At 35.8% G+C, this 25581-nt stretch overlaps 2 protein-coding genes across 3 annotated transcripts in view; both read right to left on the bottom strand.

Moving 5' to 3' along the window:
- LOC117345158 (sodium- and chloride-dependent glycine transporter 1-like) overlaps positions 1-17736 on the bottom strand; it is a 37204-nt gene extending 19468 nt beyond the window's left edge. The window contains exons 1-2 of one of the 2 annotated variants that reach the window (XM_033908152.1): positions 17326-17736; positions 9442-9589 (exon numbers count right to left, since the gene is read on the bottom strand). The gene's annotated coding sequence lies outside the window, so the exon portion shown is untranslated. The remainder of the gene's footprint in view (positions 1-9441; positions 9590-17325) is intronic. The other variant, XM_033908153.1, reaches the window with a different exon arrangement.
- Positions 17737-20874: 3138 nt separating this feature from the next.
- LOC117345156 (solute carrier family 25 member 35-like) lies at positions 20875-25238 on the bottom strand. Its single transcript, XM_033908150.1, has 3 exons — positions 24696-25238; positions 24051-24269; positions 20875-22444 (listed from the first exon to the last, which is right to left on the bottom strand). Exons 1-3 carry the CDS (start codon positions 25080-25082, stop codon positions 22127-22129), a joined length of 924 nt encoding a protein of 307 aa, XP_033764041.1. The 5' UTR covers positions 25083-25238; the 3' UTR covers positions 20875-22126.
- Between the last annotated feature and the right edge of the window lie 343 nt (positions 25239-25581).

Here is a 25581-nt window from a genome sequence, read left to right as displayed (position 1 = left end):
TTGATTATTGACTCCCTAAACATCTGTCCTTATATCCTGATCTTTGATGTAACTTTTACCCGGACAAAATTTACGTAACGCCTCACTTTACAATACCGCAATCTATATCGCTAAATATCAACTTTTACCCGGATAAAAAATTCGTAACGCCTCACTTTACTATACCGCAATCTTGGCCTATAACATTGGGCGTCCGCCTATCCGAAGAATGCTATGGATTCGGTAATCCATCTTCAGCATCTCCCATAACTAACATCAACTTAACACTAACGTCCCTGTCCACCATCCTTTTGTACCGATCAGGGTTCTTATAGAGTCGTTTAGTTTATTTGGTTCAGTTTCTTTGTTAACTGTCCTATTAACAGCCAGGGTCATTTAAGGACGTGCCAGGTTTTGGAGTTGGAGGAAAGCCGGAGTACACGGAGAAAAACCACCGGTCTACGGTCAGCACCATGCATCTGCCCCATGTGAGTTTCGAACTCGCAACCCAGAGGTAGAGGGCTAGTGATAAAGTATAGGGACACCTTAACCACTCGGCCAGCGTGGACCCTTACTCTGAGAAAAAACACCGGTCTGCGGTCAGTACAAGGTAACTGCCCCACGTTTGATTCGAACTCGCAACCCAGAGGTAAGCGGGCTAGTGATATAGTGTTAGGATACCTTACCCACTTTTGATAGTAAATACAGTACATAGTGATACGGTCGCCTTCTAACTTCGCGCTTGGCGAATTTCCCTTTAGCGCGGTCGGTAGGGCGGCGCACCACTAAGCTGAGGGTCACGGGTTTGATCCCCAGTGGAGACACACTATTCGCTGTAACAATAATATCTGATGTAAACCGACTGTGGTATACAATTACAAGTTGAGAGCATGATCTGCATTCACAATGATAAAAGTTGAATGACAGACTAAAGTCAGACTCCGTCTCAGGGTTTAAACCCAATCAAAGTAATACAGATTGTCTTTTAGAATCAGGATTTATAAATATATAGTTGAACACTTCCATACCGAATGGTAAAACTGTAAATTTCAGAATTTGGTTTGGTTTATTTTGCTTAACGTCCTATTAACAGCCAGGGTAATTTAAGGACGTGCCAGGTTTGGGGGTGGAGGAAAGCCGGAGTACCCGGAGAAAAACCACCGGCCTACGTCCAGTACCTGGCAACTGCCCCACGTAGATTTCGAACTCGCAACCGAGAGGAGAAGGGCTAGTGTTAAAGTGTATGCCTTAACCACTCGGCCACATCAGAATGACGCGTGCGATGTTTGGTAGTGGGCTACACATAATTTGTTTGTTTTTAGGGGTTAAACGTCTTTGCAACAGCCACCGTCATATGAAGACGGTTGCCAAGGTTACATCTAGAGTGAAAAAACAAAACTTAGAAAGACAGACCAGAGAGGAAATGAAAGATTTAAGATATCAATACCAAGTTTTGCAACTAGACAGAATATCCATTTTGGTCTCTTCAATGTCCCCAAAATGGAAAATCTGTAAGAAAATCTCGCATTCTTCCGGGGGTCGGTATTTTGAGTGTTATATATTATAAATCTTCTAATGTAGTCAAGAAAACAATCAAGAATATCGACATACAGTAATAACAAAACCATAATTCAAGTTCAAAATCGCAAAAACAAGGCGAAATAAAACAGAAGAATACGGCAAGGTGTTCCAGAAGAGTAAGTGTCTTCTGCCTCATCGAGGTGACAGAGTAGCGATAGCACAACAACTAGGCATGTAAACAAGCATCAAAACGTCCGACTTCAGAGCTGCCTTAGAGTTAGAGCGTAAGAATAATAGATAATTGTACCTGCTCTCCTCATAGCATGATCGTAGGAGACTACTCAATTTGATATCTCTCCCTTGACACCGCCTCACTTTTGGCCTTTAACTTTATCCCTGTTAATATGACGTTAAACAATAATACACCAAACCAAACAAGCTCTGTCCCTCGAGGTACAGACTCGTCAATTCTACAAATTATGTCCAATAGGAATGTTTCAGAATGCGCAAAGAGTCTTTTAATCTTGATTTTAACAATTTATCTTACACATTAAAGCGAAATATGGAGTGTGACAGGGTGATCCAATTTACCTCTGCTTTTACGTCATGGTATTCACCCTAATTTCGGTGAGATGTTTTGGTTCGTTATCCAATAAATCGTAACATAATTTTCAATTTGGAGAGTAAGTTGATTCCTTAATAGTAAAATTAAAATGGATATGTATCCTATTTCCTTACATTCAATGTTTAACTTATTGAAAAAAATATTGTGTTATCCTGATACGGTGACAGCTGTTCTCAAGAATAAATTATGCCCGATCCTCTTCAGTATATAGTAATATATACGACTATTTCGTTAAGTGTCTTTATCATTGGTAGTCCGCCGTGTCCAACCTACCTTCACAACAGACATACTAAATTGACAACGTAACCAGATACCAGAAAAAAGTGTTTTATAAACATCATCTGTTTGTATAGATGGTGTTTTGTTTTGGATTTGTGTCCTCACAACAACTTAGCTGTCAGGGATGATACGGCTATTGTTGATTGTCACTTCACACAGATGTCATATATATATATATATAGAATAAAGTTAAAATGTCCATGTGACGGTAAATAATAATAAAATAAAAAGTCAACCACAGATCTGTGCCGCTCTTCACGATGTAGCCGCGAAAGTACTAGGGAGACAGTAGATCTGTGTTTGACTTTTTATTTTATTATTATTTACCGTCACATGGACATTTTAACTTTATTCTTTATATATATACATGTATATATAACATGTATACGCCACTCTATCGCTAACCTATAACTGATACTTAAAACGTCGGTGGGTATGTTGTTGTCTCATTTGTGATGCTAGCTTATATTCAACAGAATGAAAGAAAAACCTCTTATTATAAATATATATAGATATGTACCATTTACATTTGCTCCGCATCGTTGCTACATGTTTGAATGTATGCAAAGAACTTATCATCAATACATATATTTCATATGGTCTATATTTGATTGAGTATACAGAGTTTGATTGAACATATTGATCGAAACAAATAGTTTCCGAAGAAACTAGAGGTTTACTTTCATCAATTAAAGGCTTGCCTTCCTTTCGTTATTAGGCAATTTAAGTGCACTGCACGTTCAAAGATTCATTGTTTTAAACATTTTGTATTATTCGACTTTTGACCCTGCAGAAAAAAATCAGTGACCCAGATTATTGCACTTCACTTCACCTGTGGGTGATGTAGGTAAGTTTTAAGTCTCATCCAGATATCTTTAATGGTTTAAAACTTTTAGCCCTAACAAAATTCTGTTGAAAAGTTCGCACCAACACGTGTCTAGTTGGCCTTTGACCTTACGATAAGACCACGGCTACCTACTTACAGTGCAGTCAAGACCGTTTGAGGTGAAGGTCATACGGACCTCATTCTAGTGCACTGCACACCATCTATGGGTGTAACAATGTTTTTAGTGGGGCCGCGGTGGCCGAGTAGTAAGGGGCATCTAAACAGCAAATCCAGTCAAAACATTGATATTTTACAGGCCTATGAATCCCTATTATGATGCAATGTCACAGAAGTAACATGATGAACTTTTAGTATGTATCATGGCAAACCCTGGGTCTTGCTGTTGACATGTAATTTGTTAAGCTGTTTGTAAATTTCAACAAAACGTAAGAAAAATGCATGTTTCAAGGGGACATAATTAACTCATTTGTATCCCATATATTACACAAACTTGCCATGTCGTTTTGCTCACAAGTGTCTAAAGCACGAAATAGGAGCATTGGTTTGACCAGCTTTGACGTTATTATATGTAATAACGCTGTTTTCATTTTGACCTTGAATTGCAAATGGCGATCGTGAATGATATCACACAAATATGGCATATAAGGAGGGGAGGTATTTAAAACATTAAAAATGCTCTTATTAGACAATATAAAGTATTATTGAAGTGGCAAGAAGACTGTTTTTATGAACAAATGTTCAACCGTTGAGTTTGGGGTAAAATATACCTATTTCTGAAAAAGGCTGCAAACAAATTGACATTCAAATGTTCGTGTTACTATGATGAGATGACGATATAGGAGTTTTGTTATTAACTGAAATGCCTCCTTTAAGCCATATTTGTGTAATATTATTCTCAGCCGCTATTTGCATTTCAAGGTCGAAACAAAATAAGTGTTTATACGTACATACAGTAAAATCCGGTCAAACAAATGCTCCTACCCTGTGCTATAAACACTTGTGAACATAACAGCATGGCTATTTTTCAGGTTTTATCATTTGCGTGACTTAGAATTATTCCATGCCAAATCTTACCACAAAGTTACTCTACAGAAGAAACTGGTAGCATCTATAGCATATTATTGGTGATTGTAAGAAGCTACATGTCAAAACAAACATTTTTGTATATCACATGACATTTTTTGTGCAAATCTTAAGGTATTTATTCGTGTTTGAAATTCAACACTATTTTGCTATATAGATGACTCTTAAGGTGTCCCGACACTTTATCACTAGCCCTCGACCTCCGGGTTGCGAGTTCGAAACCTACGTGGGACAGTTGCCAGGTACTGAACGTAGGCCGGTGGTTTTTCTCCGAGTACTCCGCTTTCCTCCACCTCCGAAACCAGGCACGTCCTTAAATTACCCTGGCTGTTAATAGGACGTTAAACAAAAACAAATAAAAAATTAAATGTTTAGTTATGTAACTATAATACATTGTCAATATAAAATGATTAACGTCTTGTCTGAAGTATGTTGGGAAATGCAGTCCTTTCTTGCATTTATAGTCAAACCAGAACGACCTGTCAAGTTTACCTTTTCGTGGAATATTCAAAGTGGGTAGTTCCATTTGTGCACAGGTGTGATAACAAAACATATTGATTAGGAATACTACTGTGGCCAGCAGGGTGCTGATTTGGACCATTCGTTTTTGTTACAATTTTAAATTGACAAAACAGGGATTGTATCATTTATTTCTGATGGTTTACACATATTCACGTAACTATGCAATGAATTGTTTACATGTTAACAGTTTTGTCGCTAAATCTAGACCAGTATAAATACAAATGATGCCGCTGATGATAAAGTTTGTTACATTATAAACAATTAACAGATATACATGTATATATACAAAGCACCTATTCCCCCTACATGACTATAGACTCGTCTGCAATCAATATGCTAATCAAAGTTCAACATGACAGGTCATTCTGGTCGGACTATAGCTAGGAAGGTACTGGTTTACCTCAAACGGACTACGCCTAGTGCTAGGTTTCGTTTCACTGACTATATAGGGTGTTCTCTTGGCCGCGGTGGCCGAGTGGTTAAGGTGTCCCGACACTTTAACACTGGCCCTCCACTTCTGGGTTGCGAGTTTGAAACCTACGAGGGGCAGTTGCCAGGTACTGACCCTAGGCCGGTGGTTTTTCTCTGGGTACTCCGGCTTTCCTCCACCTTTAAAACCTGGCACGTCCTTAAATGACCCTGGCTGTTAATAGGACGTTAAACAAAAACAAACCAAACCAGACTCAGAAAATCAAAGACACGAATTGCTACTAGCTGGAAAAATGCACAACCATTTGGAAGAAAATGAAGATTTTGAAGAAAATTCGGCCAACATTGTCATACATGTTAAGGACAGAACAACAAAACTGGGTAGCAATACAATATATTGATACTGGGAAACCAATGCAAATGAGAGAAAAACCATCAAAGCCAATTGGTACTGCGCTATGAGCCAAATGACCAGTGGACTTGCACATTCGAATATTTCGTTGATCAGGGAAAAACACTCTTAATAAGGTTTTAAATGGCGGGCGCCCGCCATTTAAAACCTTATTCGAGAGCAAACCCACGTGGTAGGGCGGGTTATACCGTTCATCTATGCAACGCCGAACGTAAATGGTCACCCGCCCTACCGAGTGGGTTTGCTCTCGAGACTCTGGTTTCCGCAAACTTTAAGACATTACATGCACTGTTAGGAGAGTCCGTCGCTATGTTGCAGAATTAGACAGAATACGATATTCAGTGTTTCGCTAAAGGATTTTGCAGACCAAATTTGATCAATTGAACTATTGTATGACATAACTGGCCGCTCTACCATGTAAGACGGCCAATTCACAAACAACGTACTGAACTTGTATGTCATACATTGTACGTGTCAACACACGTATTCAAACGGACCAAAACGCTAATTTTATAATCCATCAATGAGTTTCCAAACATTTAGCCGCCATTTTGTTGTAATGATCGCGTTCTTACGACCTGACGAGATCTCGTGTAACACAAAATAATTCCTCCTGCTAAAATTAGTGTCCGAAGAGACTTTTAATCATGTGAATCACACCAAGATTAACATGACCACGATATGTTTCGTAAGTCGTGGTATTTTAAAATGAGTGAACGGACCTGTTCATGTATGTTGACATATATGGTCAGTTATGTCGACGAATGAACGATGTTTCGATATTTGCATGTGTTTTATATCCACACGGTGGTATTAAATAATAATAATGATAAAAAAAAACAGTTTGATAGGGTGCCGACTCGGCGGTGGGTTGACTTTTTCTCCGTTTCACCATGAAAGGAGTTCCGTTGTTGGTCGCCCATGTCAGAATTTTAAAATGGCTAAAAGTTCAACATCAGAAACCTTCGCATTACTCCAGGTACAGACTCATCAATTACACAAGCTGTTTCCAAAAGGATCGTTTCGGAATGCGCACAGAGACTGTTATTTTACATCTTTATGATTTGTCGTCGGCATTTAAAATAAAAGATAATACGGCAAAATGTGGAGTTTAACAGGGTGATCCAATTTACCTCTAAGCATTTACATTTTATGCTGTTATTCCCCAAAACTTTGTTTCTTTGATTACGATTTGTGTGCGTTATTCGAATGAATAGGAGCATAATTTTCCATCTGAAATGTGAGTTGCTTCCTTGAACTAAATAATTAAATAATAAACGTACCGTTAGGCGAAACAATTCACGCCCGTCGAATGCCATGTCTTGCTATGTACTATCTTGTATTTTAAAAAAATTGCATCACCTTAATAGTGGATATCTAGGGTGCTATGAATTTCACTTTTATCATGACTCTAATTTATCCTAAGTGTAAAACAGCGCAGGATTGATTTAATTTAAATCACGGCCTCCGTTAGGGATTGAACCCGGGACCTCTGACTTACTAGTCTTGCGCTCAACCGATCGAGCTAAAGAGAATATCTCTCTAGCCGAGCGGTATATTGCGGCTTGTATTCACCAGGCTTACATAAGCTTCTAAGAAATTGATCCAAAGATATACAGTAGCAGGAAACCTCAAGACAAAAATCAGATACTGAAATAAACAAAGGGCAATAACTTGTGTAAAAGCGGTTGAATCATAATTCTTTTCGGGATAAACACACCAACATATCATGATTATAAAGCCTACAAGAAAATGGTTGAAAAATGTAAGAGGTCTCTGGAATAAAGCTGAAGTAAATAAGGGGCAATAGTTCTGGTAAAAATAACTTAATCAAAATATTTAGCCAGCAAACACAACTTCATAGCATGATTACAAAGCTTACCAAGCTTCAAACCAGGTCAGTTGAAATATGTAGGAAGTTGCCGAACAAACGAAAATGTACCCCGGACGGACGACGGACGGACAACGCCATATCATAACACTCCCGTCATATTTGATCGGCGTATAAAAATATTTCATTTGCAATATTTAACTTCTTGAAAATATTAAAAAAAAAAAAAAAAAAAAAAAAAATCCCCCCCCCACAAAATCATTGTTATCAAATATCACATTATTTAAACACTTTCCAATGCACCTTCTAAATAACCTTCTATTTATTGACGAAGTGTAATAATAATAATAAAAAAAAAAATAGGCCAAAAATGGCTTATGCGAATTATATATTGAATATATAGACTCTGAAACTGTAGGTAAAGCTACTAGGTATCGCCACAACCGCATGGATTGTTCAAACGAAGCATGTGGTTTCCAACATATTATATAACTATAACGTACATGTATGGAATTACAATTTTCCTCTACCTTTAATTAATTTGTAGCAAATGTTGTAAGGTTAGTTATTAAACAAATATTTAATATTTTGACATACCTGACACGGCGACAACTGTTCTCAAGAATAAACACCAGTTAAGTAGTATACCCGATCCTCTAAATAATATTTAGATATATATATATATTTCGGTGAGCGTCTCAGTGTTAATTCATCAAGCGTGTTATTTCGCGTCCATCCTTCCTACCCACGCGATAGACTTAATGCTTTAACATCGTGACAGGATACCCCTGGGAAAATTGTGTTTATAAAATCAGTTTGTATAACAAAGATGCTGGTTAAATGAGTTGTATGTCCTAACACGACCTCAGTCGTTCACGGACCGGACGACAAGGTAATTCAACGGCTATTTTAGATTGTCACATCAAAGAGATGTCATTACAGGTATATATCAATTATACGCTAAACGAGTCTGATAACATAGATATGCATTATATACATTTGCTCCGAATCGATGAGATGTATAGAAAATCTAATGGGTGTTATGGTCTAATGAATGATCGGCGAACTGTGTAAGGGACCCAAACACGCATCATAATTGACGAAAACAACCGGACTTCGTTTCTTAAGTGCTAACACTAACACGGTTGATGACTTAAATAACAGGTGAATAAAACTACACAGCAAATATGTGGTTAAAAGAAGTCATATAAAAAGTGATACTTGTTGTAAAATGAATTCATGCATCCGTCTATCCACACATCTGTCCGTTTTCATTCATCCTTGTGGGGTGAATTCACGGATTCATTGTGTTAAAATATCTTCGTCGCCTATAGGAGACGAATTTTAATGTAATTTAATTTTCTTTCTTTTATTTCCATAATTCAACATTACATCTCACTGTGCGTGTGGTTTAAACCCCACAAGTCGACAAGCAAAACACTACAACCCACTAGTTGACCTTGGCCGTCCGTCCGACCATCAATTTATCTTATGTCCATCCATTAATAAATTCATCATTATGAACACAAGTAATCGAGCACATCTTTAAACCAATGGAAATTACATCCCTCCTCTACTCGTTGTGGATATCTTACGTTTAGTCAAGAGAGGGGTGTTATTTCAAGCGAGGAGCCTAAAATATATATAAAAAAATATTCTAACACAGTCAGAAATGTCCCTGTTAAAATCACCGTATCCCTTTTGTTCAATTCTATGAAAACATCATTCCTCCAAATGAGGAGAACTAAACACTAGCGACATTTCCTGTGATTGATAATATACATCTCAAGTTATAAATACAATGATAAGACGCATAAGAACAAAAATTGTCAATTTCATGCATATTTATGATCTAGAAATGCACAACGATAATTATCACTTCATATTTAACTCTTTATACAATGGCTACTTACAATCTAGTGAGTCCCTCCGGTGTATCAGTGTCACTGACGGTCCAGTCGTATCAGAGGTATATCACATCAATTCTGTTCTTCTCATGGATATGATTTTGCGTAAATGGAGATGTGGTGAACATGTGGGCAGGTATTCGTCCAGGTAAGCCTGGTGGTTTACATGACAAATGTAATAGATAAAGCATAATGTCAAAAATTTGTTTTCATTCCATATTATTGTGGGCTACACATATCAAGTTTCACAAAAACATTCAAATTCTGATAAACACTATTAAGTAATGTTAGAGAGCTATGCAGTACGAGTTCTCACAGTTTTTAATGCACTTGCATGCAGATTTAATCATATGTCATAGGTTTCGGATTTTTACTCTTTCCCATCTAAAATGAAGAGCAGTTAGCATTATAAATATTTCATGCATTCTTAACTGCACATTCTGCACAGGAAAGTTCAAAAGTTTAAGATGAATGATGAGCGTAAAACAAAACCAATGACAGGCAAGTGCCGGGGCATTCATTAACAACGAGGCATGAGCATGAATGTTTCAAGGTCCTACATCTTGGACACAAGGTAATTATGCTGATAAGACTTGTAAATTTGAACCACTCTCTGACAATTGAGTTGTGAATAAATAATTAATTAAAAAAAAAAAAAAATCCGTCGTGCTCTGCTTCTAAAACTGACATTCCCAATCATTTTTTGTTTGTTTGTTTGTTTTTATTTTGATTTGTTTTGGCTATTTAGTTATATTTCTCAAGATTGAATGGAATATGAAACACTTATAAAATATTATCTCCCGAGAAAAACAATAAATGCATAAAAAATACATTCGAGCGTCAGCCCTATTTTTGACCTTATCAGAGTTATCTCCTATGTGCGTACTGATTCGATGTAGCCTGGAGACATGTGGGCTGTAACAACACAAAGCCAAGCGTGTTACGTGATAGAATTTCGAGATGTGATTACATTTTTAAATTTTCATTTTAAAGGGTTGTTTTTATTCTTCCAGAATGCAATATCCATTACAATTTATCACTGCCGAAAAGAATATATAATTTCATATTCATATAAAATTATTATTTAGCAAATAAAAAAAAATCCTGTTGCATTTGCTTACATGCATATGTCGATAATAAACCAATTTGTATATTACAATTTTCAGTAATTCGGTCAGTGTAGGAGTATGGCATCAGGTGTTCTATGTAAAACAAATCAAAATGGCTGTAAGAAATGTAGTTGTCACAAAAAAATCGTTTATGCGTTAAAATAAGAACTTTTTAAACTACAGAAACAATGGAATTCTGTCCAACGAACCACTTTGACCAAAACTAGGTGTTATTTGAAGCAAACTTAGAGAAACCGATGAGGCATATCTTAACAAATTAAAAAAAAGTCCCAGGTGTACGGCAGGTTTCACCTTTTTATCCAAAAAAAACCAAAAAAACATAGCTGTATGCTGCTAAATGGTCTGATATTCTCAAGAGTATGATTTGTTTCAAATGTTAAGTTCCAATATGTACGTAAATATTGCACAGATAATATGTATGACAATCTTAAAAACAAAACTTTTTTTTTTCTAATTTTGAGTCACATGTTCAATGTTTTATGAAAGTGAAACCCCCTCTTCCGGATCTTGTACACTAAAATACATTGTCATTATTTCGCATGTGTTGTTGTTTAATGATGGTGAAAATCCCCTTAAGACTGGTTAAGGTAGTCCTGTCCTGTCGGACTCTCACAGGTGGTCATCAGTCACGTGGATAGCTATGCGGGGACACATCATCTATCTTTATTCCTCGTTAATGAAAGTAGAAAATATTTACAAATATGGAACCCTGTTGTTGTTTATTAGGGAACATATTGGTTTCAGTTTCCTTCTACTGTATCACGCGCCTATATTTACAAGTATAACCTTCTGTATCTGTTTATGAAAGCGATGAATTGACATACTTTATCGTATTGAAGATTATGCAAAAATGTAGTGAAAGGCGAGTGTGCGCATGGACACAAGATGGACATGTTACTGTTTGAGAGAGTGGAGGTTTGTCTTGAAGATGTCGAGAGTTTCATGAGAGACAAGGGTCAGGCCAGTTTATTCCATTCCGATATGATCCTGGGAAAGAGAATATGCGGCAGTAGGTTTTGCAGTGAGGAAGATGATAGCAGAATTTGTGACAGTGTCTAGACTCTCACAGCTGTGGTGTCCAATGTAGGTCATTGTTTGTGGCTACTTTATTATGAGTGATGTTATACATCATAATCCAGACGGACATCTTTTCATCTGTCAGCGAGGCTGGGCCAGTTTAGATCTGTATCATGTCAACTAAAACCGGAGGTCTTCAGTTAGAGGTTAAAGATAAATCTCTGCTTCTCAACGTTGTACCATGTGTAATATGTGACTGTCAGATTTTAGGCGAGGGACCCATACAGAGCAAGAACATTTAGAGGAACCACGGAGCCAAATCATTTCTCTTCGACGATAATGATAACGTTTACCACTGTACTGTTTAAACGGAGTTTTCAACACTGGTCCACTAGCCATAATTTTAAAGAATGTCATCTCGGAAACCGATAAATAGAATGATTAAAATTTCTACCAATTTGAACTTTTTTATATGGGGGCCACCATCATGTATTGAATTCAGCATCAAAAATTCACCTAAATTTACAAAAAAAATACACACTTAATTAACTCCCCCTGAGAAAAACACTTTTGTTCTATATATTTTACATCTACATGTATTGCCCAGCCCACACATACAACTTTGGAAACTTCTCTCACCTAAATATCTAATCAGTAGGCCCCGATGCATTCACCTTCCTATTAAATCTTCTGCCCAAACGGGGAAAACCCACAATCTATTTTTGATTTGGTTCTGTGGTCCCTATATGATGAATACACTAACGTTTTTTCGGCTTGTTCTTTGATGCTTTGAATATGTGATGTTGGAGGGTGTGGTGAGTCCAATTTTAGATCTTGTACTGTAACACCTGGGTATTTTGCTTTGTCTTTGTGTGTTGCAGACAGTGACCATGCGGTAGTATTTGTGTTTCAGAAGAGTTCTGTTTTGCTTTTTTATGAATAGGACATTATACTTCTGAGGATGAAGTTGTATCCTCCAAAGATTTTCCCAAACTTGCCAAGATCGTCTGTAGAATGCCGGATATTTCATTTGATTTCACTTTGATGTACACAATAATGTCGTCGGCAAGAAAGTAGGTCAAACTGACCTAATTTTGCAAAATTAGAGTCCAGCATTTATTGCTCATTCTAGATGTCAAATTTCATTGCACTATAACATTTTTTTAGAAAAGTAGGTCAAAATAACCTAATTTTGCAAAATTAAAGTCCAGCAACTATTAATCATCCCAGATGTCAAATTTCATTATACTATGACAATGTTTAGAGGTCCTCATTTTGCAAAATTAAAGTCAATCATCTATTGCTCATCCGTGATTTCAATTTTCCTTGTTCTTTGGCAATTTTTCGAAAATTATGTCACAGTGACATATTTTTGCAATTTCAGCATATATTGCTCATCCCAGATGTCAATTTACATTGCTCATTGGCAATGTTTAGCAAAGCAGGTCACAGTCATCTAAAGTTGTAAAGTTCAAGTTAAGCATCTATTTTTCATGACAGATGTTAATGTTCATTGTCCTTAGACAATTTATACAAAAGAAGGTCATGATGACCTTAGCTTATAAAAATCAAGTACGTGCTGTTCTTGTGATGTTGCTAGTGAGAACAAATCCAAAGAGGTAACGACTTTGAGGCACCGAAATGAAGTTAATCGGAAATTTGTTAATACATTTTCATTTAAATAAAGAATATGCAATAAAACATAATAAAGGTTGTTTATTAATTATGATAGTTCGGGTTCCCATACTGCATTTCCCCATCATTCATCTTACTGCTCGGCAATGTGTTTGTAAAATGGCACATGAATGAAGACGCAATGTGATACATTTATAGTAGTGTTAAACAAGAATAGAAGAAAAGATAACAAAATTATCTAGAGATCTTATCGGGAAACCGATGTTGAGTGAGTACCCGAGTGCCGTACGTGAAGACAGAACTGAATGATCATGATGAACGAACCGTGATGGTGACCGTAAAATTGTGATATAATATATGATGAGAACCTAATGATCCTCGGTAACCTGGGTGTGCAAGCTACTTCTCGAGCTCCTTACTGTCACTGAACGTGTCACATACGAAGAATGTTCGCCTTGTCAGCAATGATTGCGGTTACATGATAATTTTAGCTTTTTGACTCCCAAACCCATGCAATTCCATTGTTAGTATTTACAGCGCATTAACATGACTAACACATATATAAGTGTACATGATATGGACAGGTACATGTAGCTGAAATCCTAGGTTGAACCATCAAAATAACATAAGTCCCATCGGTAGTGTAAGTTTTAATATCATAAAGTTCTATACACATTTGAGTGTAAATTTGGGTAAGTGGTAAAATGAGTGAGTGATTTAATCTAAATTTAGTTACTAAATACTATAGCTATAAGCAGTGTTAATGTAGCACATTGGTATGTTGTTTTCATGCGTGTTGGACTTAATATAATAAAAGAGAGAAAGAATTTTGAATTATTGAAGCATTAGAATGCCCTTGGTATATTTGATAAGTAATGCCGTGCCTATCATGGGATTACTCACATTAATTTACTGATATGCTTTCAAAGGAGCATTTTTAAGGCTGTTCTTTCGTGAGCCTGTATGTAAGCGCATGTTTGTGATGTGTGCACAGTAAATACTCGACAACCTAATCAATAAATATATAATAGAATGTTGATACTTGTAGAAGTCACTCTAATATATCACAATTAGTATCGAAACTACAATGTACAGGTTACTTAAAAACTTAATATTACCGTTCAGACATCAACAATTACTACACATAGAAAATGTAATCAAATTAGGTTTATATACAATAATCAGGTATTTCACTTTCAGTTTGCACCTCACAAACAACACACATTGCTGCATCGACAATAATTATAATCATTATAAGGAATGGGGAAACGCCCTCAAAAGCAGTGGGTACGATTTCAATATCATTTGTAACTTTGGATTCATTGAAAAAAAATGGCTGATGTCTATCATATGAGGATGTACACAACATAAAGTGACAACTTCGTGAACTGAAGTAACATTATTTTCAAGTAACCGACTGAGATTGTCTAGTACATTATGGAGACTATTACGAAACATTTTGGTCTGAAGCCAAAATTTGTCATAAAACAACAATTTAATGATGAACATTTTCATGTTTGTATTTATGTTGATGTCAAGTGCATATTGCCAGTAAACAAATGGTAGATTCTGTTTAATTGTCACAAACTGCAATTCATTTGACAATTGATGTCATAATTGACATTGGAATTTTTGAACATGTATCTTGATATATCGAGAGATGATTTTCATACATGTTTAAGTCTTTAGTATTACCATCCTTATTTGGTTGATCAGTGTCTAGAGACAATAGATATTGTTACAGAAAACATCCCTCACATCAATAATAAACAAAGTTCTTAAACACATTAATGTGCTGAAAACATATTAATAGCCAGACTACATTGAACATTAAAGTTGTAAGAACTGTTATTACTGTCAGAAGAAATAAGTCACATCTGTTTCTACATATAATATTAGGAAATAATTAGATGAGAATAATTTTACAAAGGGAGGAAATTTTAATGAATTATTATTAAAAACTATAAATTTAATATAAATATTGCTTTGAATATTTCAAATAACTATATGTTATATCACCTTATTTAATCAATATTTTAGTTTATTTCAAATTATTTTTGTTCATATAGTTTATTTCTTGAAAAATGATCAAGGGAGATCACTCTTTTATATTCCCTAAGTACTGGTAAAGTATGTCAAATTGTTTAACAAGTCAAATCGCGAAAAAGTAAGCACACGGACACATCATTATTTCTTTCTTTCTTTCTTTTATTTGTATTTCTTATTATGCCATAAACTTCTCCAACAAAAAAAAAGTTTGATATAGGAAAGTTTGGACTTATCAGAGGTGTACATCGAAAAGCATGTTAAGTAACGATCACTGTTGCTATAAAATTGCTTTGATGTTGTTTGTTTTTTTATCATCACCGCACCTGCTTCATTATTAGAATTGCAGACTTTATTACATATTCAATCGATACGTGTTTGTATTTCAAATTTTTGAAATCCGTCCACGTTTACAACATTTGAAATGCGGCAAACCTAATGCGTCTACTGTCCGAAAAAAAACATTTAACAACCAAATTTCATCGGCAACATAAAGCTCTGCAATGTGTGTCCTGCAAGGGTCTTTATAGCAGAATACATTAATTCAGGTTATCAACAGCTAAAATAATATCTTTTGATACCTCCCAGAACAGAAACACATATGTATAAACCATGGTATCTTATCAGTTCTTACAGTCGACTGAGATGGTTTCCAAGGAATATAAAATAACTGACATCGGCAAATATTACGTAAAAGCACTTTACATAATATAAACAAGCTTAGAAAATTCGTAAACATGATTGAAGTACCTCATTCTTTTATATACATTACTTTTCAATTTGAAGTAGAGAAGTCGGCCATATATCTTTCCCAGAATGCATTGTGTTTGACAATCAATTTTACTATAGATAGAAAAGAAATGAAATTTATTTTATATTTTTAATACAGTTGCCTGTTTGTCTCCAGATTTTATCAGTTCTGTCTATATATATAAATAACTACATGTTCTTGTCACATTTTATTTCAGTAGATAATATATATATATAATTTGTGATATGCTTTTTCATAACCAGGGGTCAGTCACACTATAAGCAACGCTGAAAACCAGTGTATGATCACAAAGTTGTTAATTTATTGAAATAATTCAAAGAAGGCAACATTCAAATAGACGAACATTTCCAAAATCCAGTAGGGCCTTTTTACGCAAACCTGAAATGAATTTCTAAATTCTACAGTCAACCAGTAAAAAAACTCAATCCAGTAAGTAAGTAATATCCATGACAACCATAAAAGATAGATTTGATAGTTTTGTTAAATACTACACTGGCGGTTCGAAAACTCGAACAACAACTAGTGTAGGTCTTAAAGAGGTTTCTCCTCGCACTATATCAATATCAGCTAGGAATTCAGACAATTGCTCTGTATATTCCACTGAACATATAGCTATAGGCTTCGCTAGATCAAACCAAAGCAGACAGGGCAGTTATTTTGTCAGACAGCCTTTCAGCAAAATCATACAGAGAAACCGGAAATACCACGTGACCTGTTACCTTAAATCATATATTATGCTCCCTTCAACTACAAGACTAACAGGGTATCACAGTAGAATTTGCTTTTACCATATCATATGTTGATATTCAATGCAACGAAACAGCCGATAAATTAGCTAGGGAATCTTCAGAACACGACATCACTGACGATGGCATTCAAATTACAAAAAAGGGCGTTTTAGTGATCAATAAAAAGATAGAACAAAATCGGACAAGATTTGAAAAGTGACAAATCTAAGAAAACTATAGAAATGACTAAAAGATTAAAAACTTATATGGTGACAGTGATACAAATAGTCACCAGATTTAGATTTGGCAAAAAAATTAAGATCTGACATCAGTTTAATATTGAAGCAACTGTCACCAAATTGTAGGTTCTGTGGTAACGTAGAAACGACCATGTTTTCCTCTTCTGTTCAGAAATTTGAACAGAATTTCCCTCAATAGCGTGTTTCGCTTTGCTGTATAAACAGAGCATTGTCCACAACATACTACTAACATTCCCCAGAACAAAAGATATTTACAACAATATTTAACACCACACACAAACATATAAACAAACAATACATACTAGGCAGAATCCCAAGAATACCCAGGGAGACTGTGCCAGAAGGGATTACTACTGATCCTTCCAATTGTCTGGGGTCTCCTCCTCTGTGCCCCACTCTCAGAATGTCGCGCACTCGGCAGTTGCGTCGCCCTGTTGGCCAATTTGGGGGTGGGCAAGTTGTGAACTCCCTGCTAGTAGATACGTGACATGAACTATTGCATCAGAAACGCAGTATAGGAACTCCAGGAGCCTTGGACAGGGAATCAAACATTATACGCACGGTCTACCCATCTCCACATTCTCAACAGTGGCGTCTCCAAGGGGATGGCCGAGTTATGTACTCCCTGCTGTCAGTAAAGTGGTGTTTGTTATGAAAACTTCCAATTCGTTAAACAACAACGGCATATCCCATGGTAAGATTACACCACACTCGTTCATGCACCACACATGCATAAGTTCTATGTGTATTTTACAATTGCGTCCTCTATGCACTTAAATAATATCTAGCCCTAGGCATCGCGAGCAGTCGACGTTGAATATTGCAGAAATATACATGATATACAAAATATAGACGTACTAGTTATGTATCCTGTATATATATAAGAATACAATTGACGAAATTGTGTCACAACAAAACATTTCGTTAACAGAAAATCTCCATACAACTTCCTAAGTCTTTAATCAAAAACCTGCCGGCCAGAAAAACAGGAGCTGTTCCCGGAAACCTGTGTCATATTGCTAACGTGCATTAATAAAGGCTAGAGAACTACTACAGCCCATTGCAGGATGGTTTAGGGGTTACGCTGGACCTACGTAAGACTACACATGTATTTATCAATTCTGTTTACCACAAAATTAACTTAACAAATAAAACGAAAACTTTACAATACTATCTTTATTTTCCGAATAAAATAAATTAAAAAAAAATAAAAAATGAAGAACATTAAACCCCGGAACCAGCGTTTAAACCTGCAAAAATTAGTGCCTCGCTAAACTTAGTATAGCATCACTACCTAAGTTACCCTACATATTGGTGTGAATCCCTTACTTATTCAAAAAACAAAAACCAGACAAAAACCAAAAAACTCAACTTCGACCTGCACTGCTGGGCGTCTCGCTAAAGAATGCCTATACACCGAACATATCACGCTCGTGTGCCAAGGTCTTACGTCGTAGCCGCAAAGACAAATAATTCCCGCTATTACGTAGTGAAACGCGGGAATATGAGTCTTCTTTCCATCATCTAAAATTCTCGGCAACGTAAGAAATATCAAAGAAACCTAACTATGTAAATGCTTTTCCTACTAGGAAATACAACCAGAAAATAAAAATAGAAATCAAACCTCTTTCAAAATTACCTGCTGCGTAACCCTCAGGCGCTTATCCGGCGAATTCTCTTTAGATATTGATCACTTACATTTTGTTTGCTAGCTACTCTCAACCCTTCGGCTCTGAAAGAATGTGGCCCAAAATATCCCCCTTCCCCCTACACCATACTCCATACTCTTCAAAATAACTTCTGTGGCCGTGTATCGCTAAGAGGCTTGTTCTTATGAACCAAACCATAAGTATAGTATGACCTGACCGATAAATCAGATAAAATGTTCCTATTCAAAATAAATCCCGACCAAGCGTATATTTGTTAAGTAACTCGAATTACAGGCTGTTGTCATCCCTTTGAAAAGACATCATTCACGGTCCGATATTGATCTGTTTGCTCAAGTTTCGAATCCCCAAGGTAAAATATTTCTAAAAAAAAATACCACAACGTTACATCTCAGATTGCTCAATTTGTTAAATCTTTAAAAACATGCAAAACACTAAATACACATAGTAAAATATTTTACAATCAATACATCGTCAGACTGGTCATAATGTCCACATAATTCGACCAACATGTCACTGACAACTAGCTCTTTTTTACGCACAGCGTTACGCGCTGTACGCTTCGCAGCTTCCAACAGATTCATCACTAAATAGTTGTCCGTGGGATCGTGACAACCGTGCAAGCCATGTACTCGCTTTATAGCATATATATCGAACTTGAAACAACAGAATGTGATGTCCCGTTATCTAACAGGTGGTTGATGCATAAAGCTACGTGTATGGCAAGCCAAGTTGTCATTTATTCAAGGAGCAAGGTTGATCCAGGATTTTACCAAATTATATAAGATATCTTATATAATTATATAAGATATCTTATATACTTTATAAGATATCTTATATATTAAATGAGATATCTTGTATACTTTTCTTTATAAGATATCTTATATAATATATCAGATATATCATAAAATATATAAGATATCTGATATAATTTTCTTTATAAGATATCTTATATTGAAATTTCGTTCTTTATAAGATATCTTATTATCGAATTATATAAGATATCTGATATAATTTTCTTTATAATTCGATAAAAAGATATCTAATAAAGAACGAAATTTCAATTTGAGATAATGAACTCTCCCCCACTAGATGAAAGAGCCGAGATGAAGCTGAAACTACATAAAATGGTTTAAAACAGATTTATAATTGTCATATATTCATGTTTGCTCGAACACGACATCTGCTCCGTGCCTAGCCGATCGTGATCGCGACAGAGTGTTGATTATGAATGTTCCACAAGCTTTCCAACAAAACGGAAGTTACCTTACAGAGGAGCAGTCATTCTCGAACTTTTATTATTTTGCCGGTCTCACGAGAGTCTCGTTCTTTATAAGATATCTTATATATTATATAAGATATCTTATATCTTTTATGAGATATCTCATAAATAAAAGTTTATAAGATATCTTATACATTATATCAGATATCTTATATATTATATCAGATATATTATAAAGAAAAGTTTATAAAATATCTTATAAGATATATCTTATATCTTATATAAGATATCTTATAAACTTTAAATAAGATATCTTATAAACTTTAAATAAGATATCTTATCAACATATAAGATATCTTATATAACATATAAGATATCTTATATAATATATAAGATATCTTATATAATTTCGTAAATTACTGGATCAACATTGCTCGGCGAACAAATGACAACTTGGCTTGGTAAGTTGATAAATGGTGACAAATCCCTGTGGCCAAGTAAGTCTTGATGAGTTGACAGATGCTGCCGAATCCCTGTGGCCCAGTATGTCTTGGTGAGTTGACAGATGCTGCCGAGTCCCTGTGGCCCAATATGTCTTGGTGAGTTGACAAAGGATACCAAATCCCTGTGGCCAAGTTTGTCTTGTTGAGTTAACAAAGGATACCAAATATCTGTGGCCCAATTTGTCTTGGTTAGTTGATAAATGATACCAAATCCCTGTGGCCCAGTATGTCTTGGTGAGTTGATAAATTGTACCAAATCCCTGTGGCCAAGTATGTCATGGTGAGTTGATAAATGCTACCAAATCCCTGTGGCCTAGTATGACTTATGATATATGATATATAAAAAGTTATAGTGCATGTAAACACAATTTGATACATAATTTTTGTCAGTATGTTTTCATTTGATCTATGAGTTCATAACATATTCAGTATGAATAACGTCATACAACGTTTCTCTTAAAGTTGTAGGATCTACGATATTCATATGGAAAAAATATATGTCCAGTTTTCAGAGAAAAGAGTCTCAAGTCGAATAAATAAATTTAAAAAATAACTTCTTTAATATTGTTTTTACTTCATAACTGTACTTAATACAGAAATATTGATGCTCGTATTCCACCAACTCATGATCATGATTCATGTACGGATAAAGTTTCATAAGTTTGCTCATTACGCATTATATAATTATATCAATTAAAACAGACAATGTTTTTGTGATGAAATATCCTAGGCCTTATTATGCCTTTAACAATGCTAACTGAAGTATCGGTATTGTGTGTTGTGTTATACATTTAATTATAAATTTGGTAAAAATCAGCACCTTTTCAAATTTGACCAATCAAAATGCTTCGAGGGACCCCTACATTACTTAACATTGAGGTTTTGGGGAAGATTGTCAGACAGTACTACAACAAAGAGAAATGTAACAAAGTTAAATTTGCAGGATTTAATTAAAATTATTGCTCACATTTTTTACATAAATTAAATCACTGCAAAAATATTCATATCCGATGAATTCAAATTGTCCCTAGACATGACAAGTGGACAATAATATTTCTATTTCATTGATATCTGATACCAATACATGCAAATTATTCAGAAATACATTCTCAGTCTTAAAACATTCCAATGTAATTCATCAGCATGATCAAAATACTTGATTTTCAGTTCACAGAAAATGTGAAATTGTCCACGTTATCACAGAAAGTTTGAGGAGACCACAGTCTGAGTATTTCCACAGACACAGGAAAAAAGGCGAAGCTCTGATGAGTTATCTCCCCTACATAGCCAATGTTACACAGTCTGAGTATTTCCACAGACACAGGAAAAATGGTGAAGCTCTGATGAGTTATCTCCCCTACATAGCCAATGTTCTTTTGATTTCCACAAACAATATCATCTACTTTTACATAGTAAAAATATATGTAATAGACCTACAATAACTCATTCAACAAACTTAGATTGCTGAATATTATTATAAATCGTAAATATTGCTTATTAATAATCTAAGCAATTTTTAAAATATTTCATTGTTTTAAAAATACAATACATAAAAAGTATTTTTCAAAACCTGTCAAAAAGCATTGTACAATATGTACATGTATTTGGTAATACTAAAAACTTCTTCAAATATCATATATTTCTTGATTTAAATCTGCCGTAAAAATCCCTCAGCTGGTACTGATAGTAAGACTAAAAACTTTATCAAATATCATATATTTCTCGATTTAAATCTGCCGTAAAAATCCCTCAACTGGTCCCAAAACGTAAGACTGAGCATTGCATGTGGAACTAGACGGAGGAAGGAGGGTCCCCAGCCTTTATAGAAACCCCAGAGTCCCTCCTGCCGGAAGATCTTTAAATAACAGTCCGCTACTCCTTTGTAGAGTAGGCCGTTCCCCTGAGCATCAAGGCCCTGATTGTAAATCCGAGTCGACACGACATCAAACGGCGTCATAAACAACGTCACTACTACACCACTCGTTGTACTGGCACACAGCGAAACTAAGGCACTTTCTTCCGCAAATACCTGAAACATACGAAATCAATATTTAGAATTTTTTTATTCCATCAACTTGATCAAATAACACCAGATAAAAAAATGTCATCCATTATGACATACGTTATGTGCCTGTTATGACGTCAATTTGCAGCCAAGTTTCTTGTCAAAATGCCTGTTCCATCATTGCTTTCATAATGATAAGTACAAATTCATGTAACAGAGCGTATGATTAATTGAATTTAATCACTGCCTCTGCTAGGGATCGAACATGGGACCTCTGGCTTACTAGTCTTACGCTCAACCAATCGAGCTAAAGAGAAGATCTCTTTGCGGAGCAGTATATTTTGGTTAGTATTTACCAGGGTTACATATAATATGCTCCCCATCCAGGAAAGAACTTGTAAGTTTTTCTTGGAGTATTATCCCTAGCTCCTACACAGACGCCAATGTAACAGAGCGCATGATTAATTGAATTTAAATCACTGTCTCGGCTAGGGATCGAACCCAGACCTCTCGTTTACTAGTCTTACACTCAACCAATCGCACTAAAGAGAGGATCTCTCTAGCCGAGAGGTATATTGCAGCTAGTATTTACCAGGGTTACACTCACACTGAATAAGAACGTACAGGACACATCAAATGGAGTAGGTATGCTAATATAAATTGATGAAGTACTGAACTGCTTTACTCTAGTATTTATGATGGCCCATATACTGGCATAAATGACAAAGCCTTGTAGACAAATGTGATATTGAATGCTTGCAAATTATCTATGGGCTGTAACCTTGACCTTTGACCTGGTGATCATGATCTAATTATTTGGTCACAAGTTTCAATTGTTTAACTCTTAATAACATTTACTTTGGTTAAAATATTTCATAAGTTATAATTCTTACACTTCTTTATCTAGTATTAAAGCCATATCGATGTGCTTAAAATCAACATTGACCCAATGTCTTGCATGTTGAATGTAGATTTTGTTTTTGTTTAACATCCTATTAACAGCCAGGGTCATTTAAGGACGTGCCAGGTTTTGGAGGTGGAGGAAAACGGAGTACCTGGGGAAAAACCACCAGCCTACGGTCAGTACCAGCTGGCAACTGCCCCATGTGGGTTTCGAACTCGAAACCCAGAGGTGAAGGGCTAGTAATAAAGTGTCGGGACAACTTAACCACTAGGTCACCGCAGCCCCTAATGAATGTACATGTAGTAATAGAAGTAAACTTTATCATGCAAGAGAAATGAAAATGACATATGTGACCTTGATATTTGATTTCATGACCTTGACTTTTGAGCATGAAGAAAACAAATGAATTGATCCTGTAACATGAAATCCAATTAGTGTGCCTCCACTGGGGAGGGAACATGTGACCCTTGGCTTGTCAGTCCCCTGCTCTAACTACCGAGCTAAAGGAAGATCCCTGCTAGTCTGATACATGAGCTAGTAAAGTGACCTCTTGCTCGAATCTCCGCTTTTAATTTATGTCTAAAGACGGAGAATAGAAGAAAAGTCTAATAACGCGAAACAGCCGTCCAATTCCATCATACAATGGATTACAGATCCAGGTCAACTATAGTACTTAGCCACAGTAAAATGTACTTACACAAATTCAAATATGTTAAAAACACTGACCTTCTTTTTCACAATAGCCTCTTTGATTTTGAAGAAGGTAGTGAGCTGTACAGCCGATCCGACTGTGACTCTACTCATGGCTGCCAGCACACCCCTCCACAGTCCCAGAATTCCACTTTCACTGTATACACTGCGGAACGCTCCTCTCATACTCTGGTGGTCGTGTTGGTATCCCACCGCTATCTGTTGTACCGATTTGGACTGGAGATGCGTTTTCACCTGCAAAATACATTTAATAGAAAAGAACATATTCGGTGACTGGCAGGGTAGGAATCAAAGTCACGAACTTACGAATAAATTCTAGACAGCATCGTAAACTACTATCCATATATCATAATTCTACACCTTTCAGTTTATTCGAAAATTTTGATTATTTGAAGAAAATTTGATAACTGTGGTCTTAGCAGCTTGAAACTGTTGAAAATATAAACAGATTGTCTCTTATATTAATATGGCAGGCGAGAAATAACAATTGTACATCAATATAGCTACTTGTTTCTTAAAAAGATATATATGTAATTGATTTATATCTTATGTATAGGTACGTCCGAAGACAACATGAAGACTAGCTGCTGTAACCATTGGCTAGAGACACCATTGGATCAAAGTACATGTTGTTTTCCTCGGCCATTTGTCGTTAGTTACCATGTAGAACGGACTTCCTATACAAGCTCCAACACTTCCTCCCAAAGCACCAGCTACAAGACTTTTGTAAATGACCACATCTCCATTTTTATCTTTGGTCAGTCCGTAGTTTACGAACACCTGATATGTACCAAGACGAAATCCATTCATAGTCATTTGATACCAAACAGCAGGAACAAGGCCATTCTGAAGCTTGATGAATCCATCCTTTTTAGCGATGGTGTAAAACGCATGTAAGGCGTTGCGGTAGTGGACAGTGTAATTCCCCTGTGCTTGGAGTTCTCCCTGAAGTTGCATGCGTGTCTTAACTACTTCCAAGGGATTTGTGAAAAATCCAGCACAGCTTGTGCTTAAGGCGCCTATGACAAACTCCTCTATTTGAGCCATGCTGACTTAAAAAGTATATGTACACTATAAAAACACTGCTGTATGTTTTGACATTTGCGTGAATTGTAAAACATTAATCTTGATTAATAAACTCTTCTCTGCATTCAGCATGATGCGCCCATTAAAATATCTCGAGTCTTTTTCTTTCAACTGGTCTACCTGCAAAATATAACAAAAATCTGCAATGACTTAAATGTAGCACTAAAAAAACTCCAGAATATTTCAATAACATGATGTAGAATAATTCAGGTTCAGGGTTCTTTGTCCTCAATCTGGTCCTAGATTTATCTACCACAAATACTTTACATACGGTATTTATCCGCAAATAAATTATAAGCCCCTGCTCACAAATAAATCCCTGAGATCAAAATCAAGCCACTTCTTTACTTCTGCATAATCATTAAATTTCTAATAGGAATTTGAAGCTAAAAGTGGTTCATATATAAGTAGATTAACTTGCACTTTGGACTTGCAGTTTAAACTTGAAAGTTTGCTGGGT

The sequence above is a fragment of the Pecten maximus genome, chromosome 16 (assembly GCF_902652985.1).
Source record: "Pecten maximus chromosome 16, xPecMax1.1, whole genome shotgun sequence".
In the NCBI taxonomy this organism is placed as follows: Eukaryota; Metazoa; Mollusca; class Bivalvia; order Pectinida; family Pectinidae; genus Pecten; species Pecten maximus.
The sequence above is the reverse complement of the archived record's forward strand: the minus strand, read 5'-3'. Positions and strand labels throughout refer to the sequence as shown.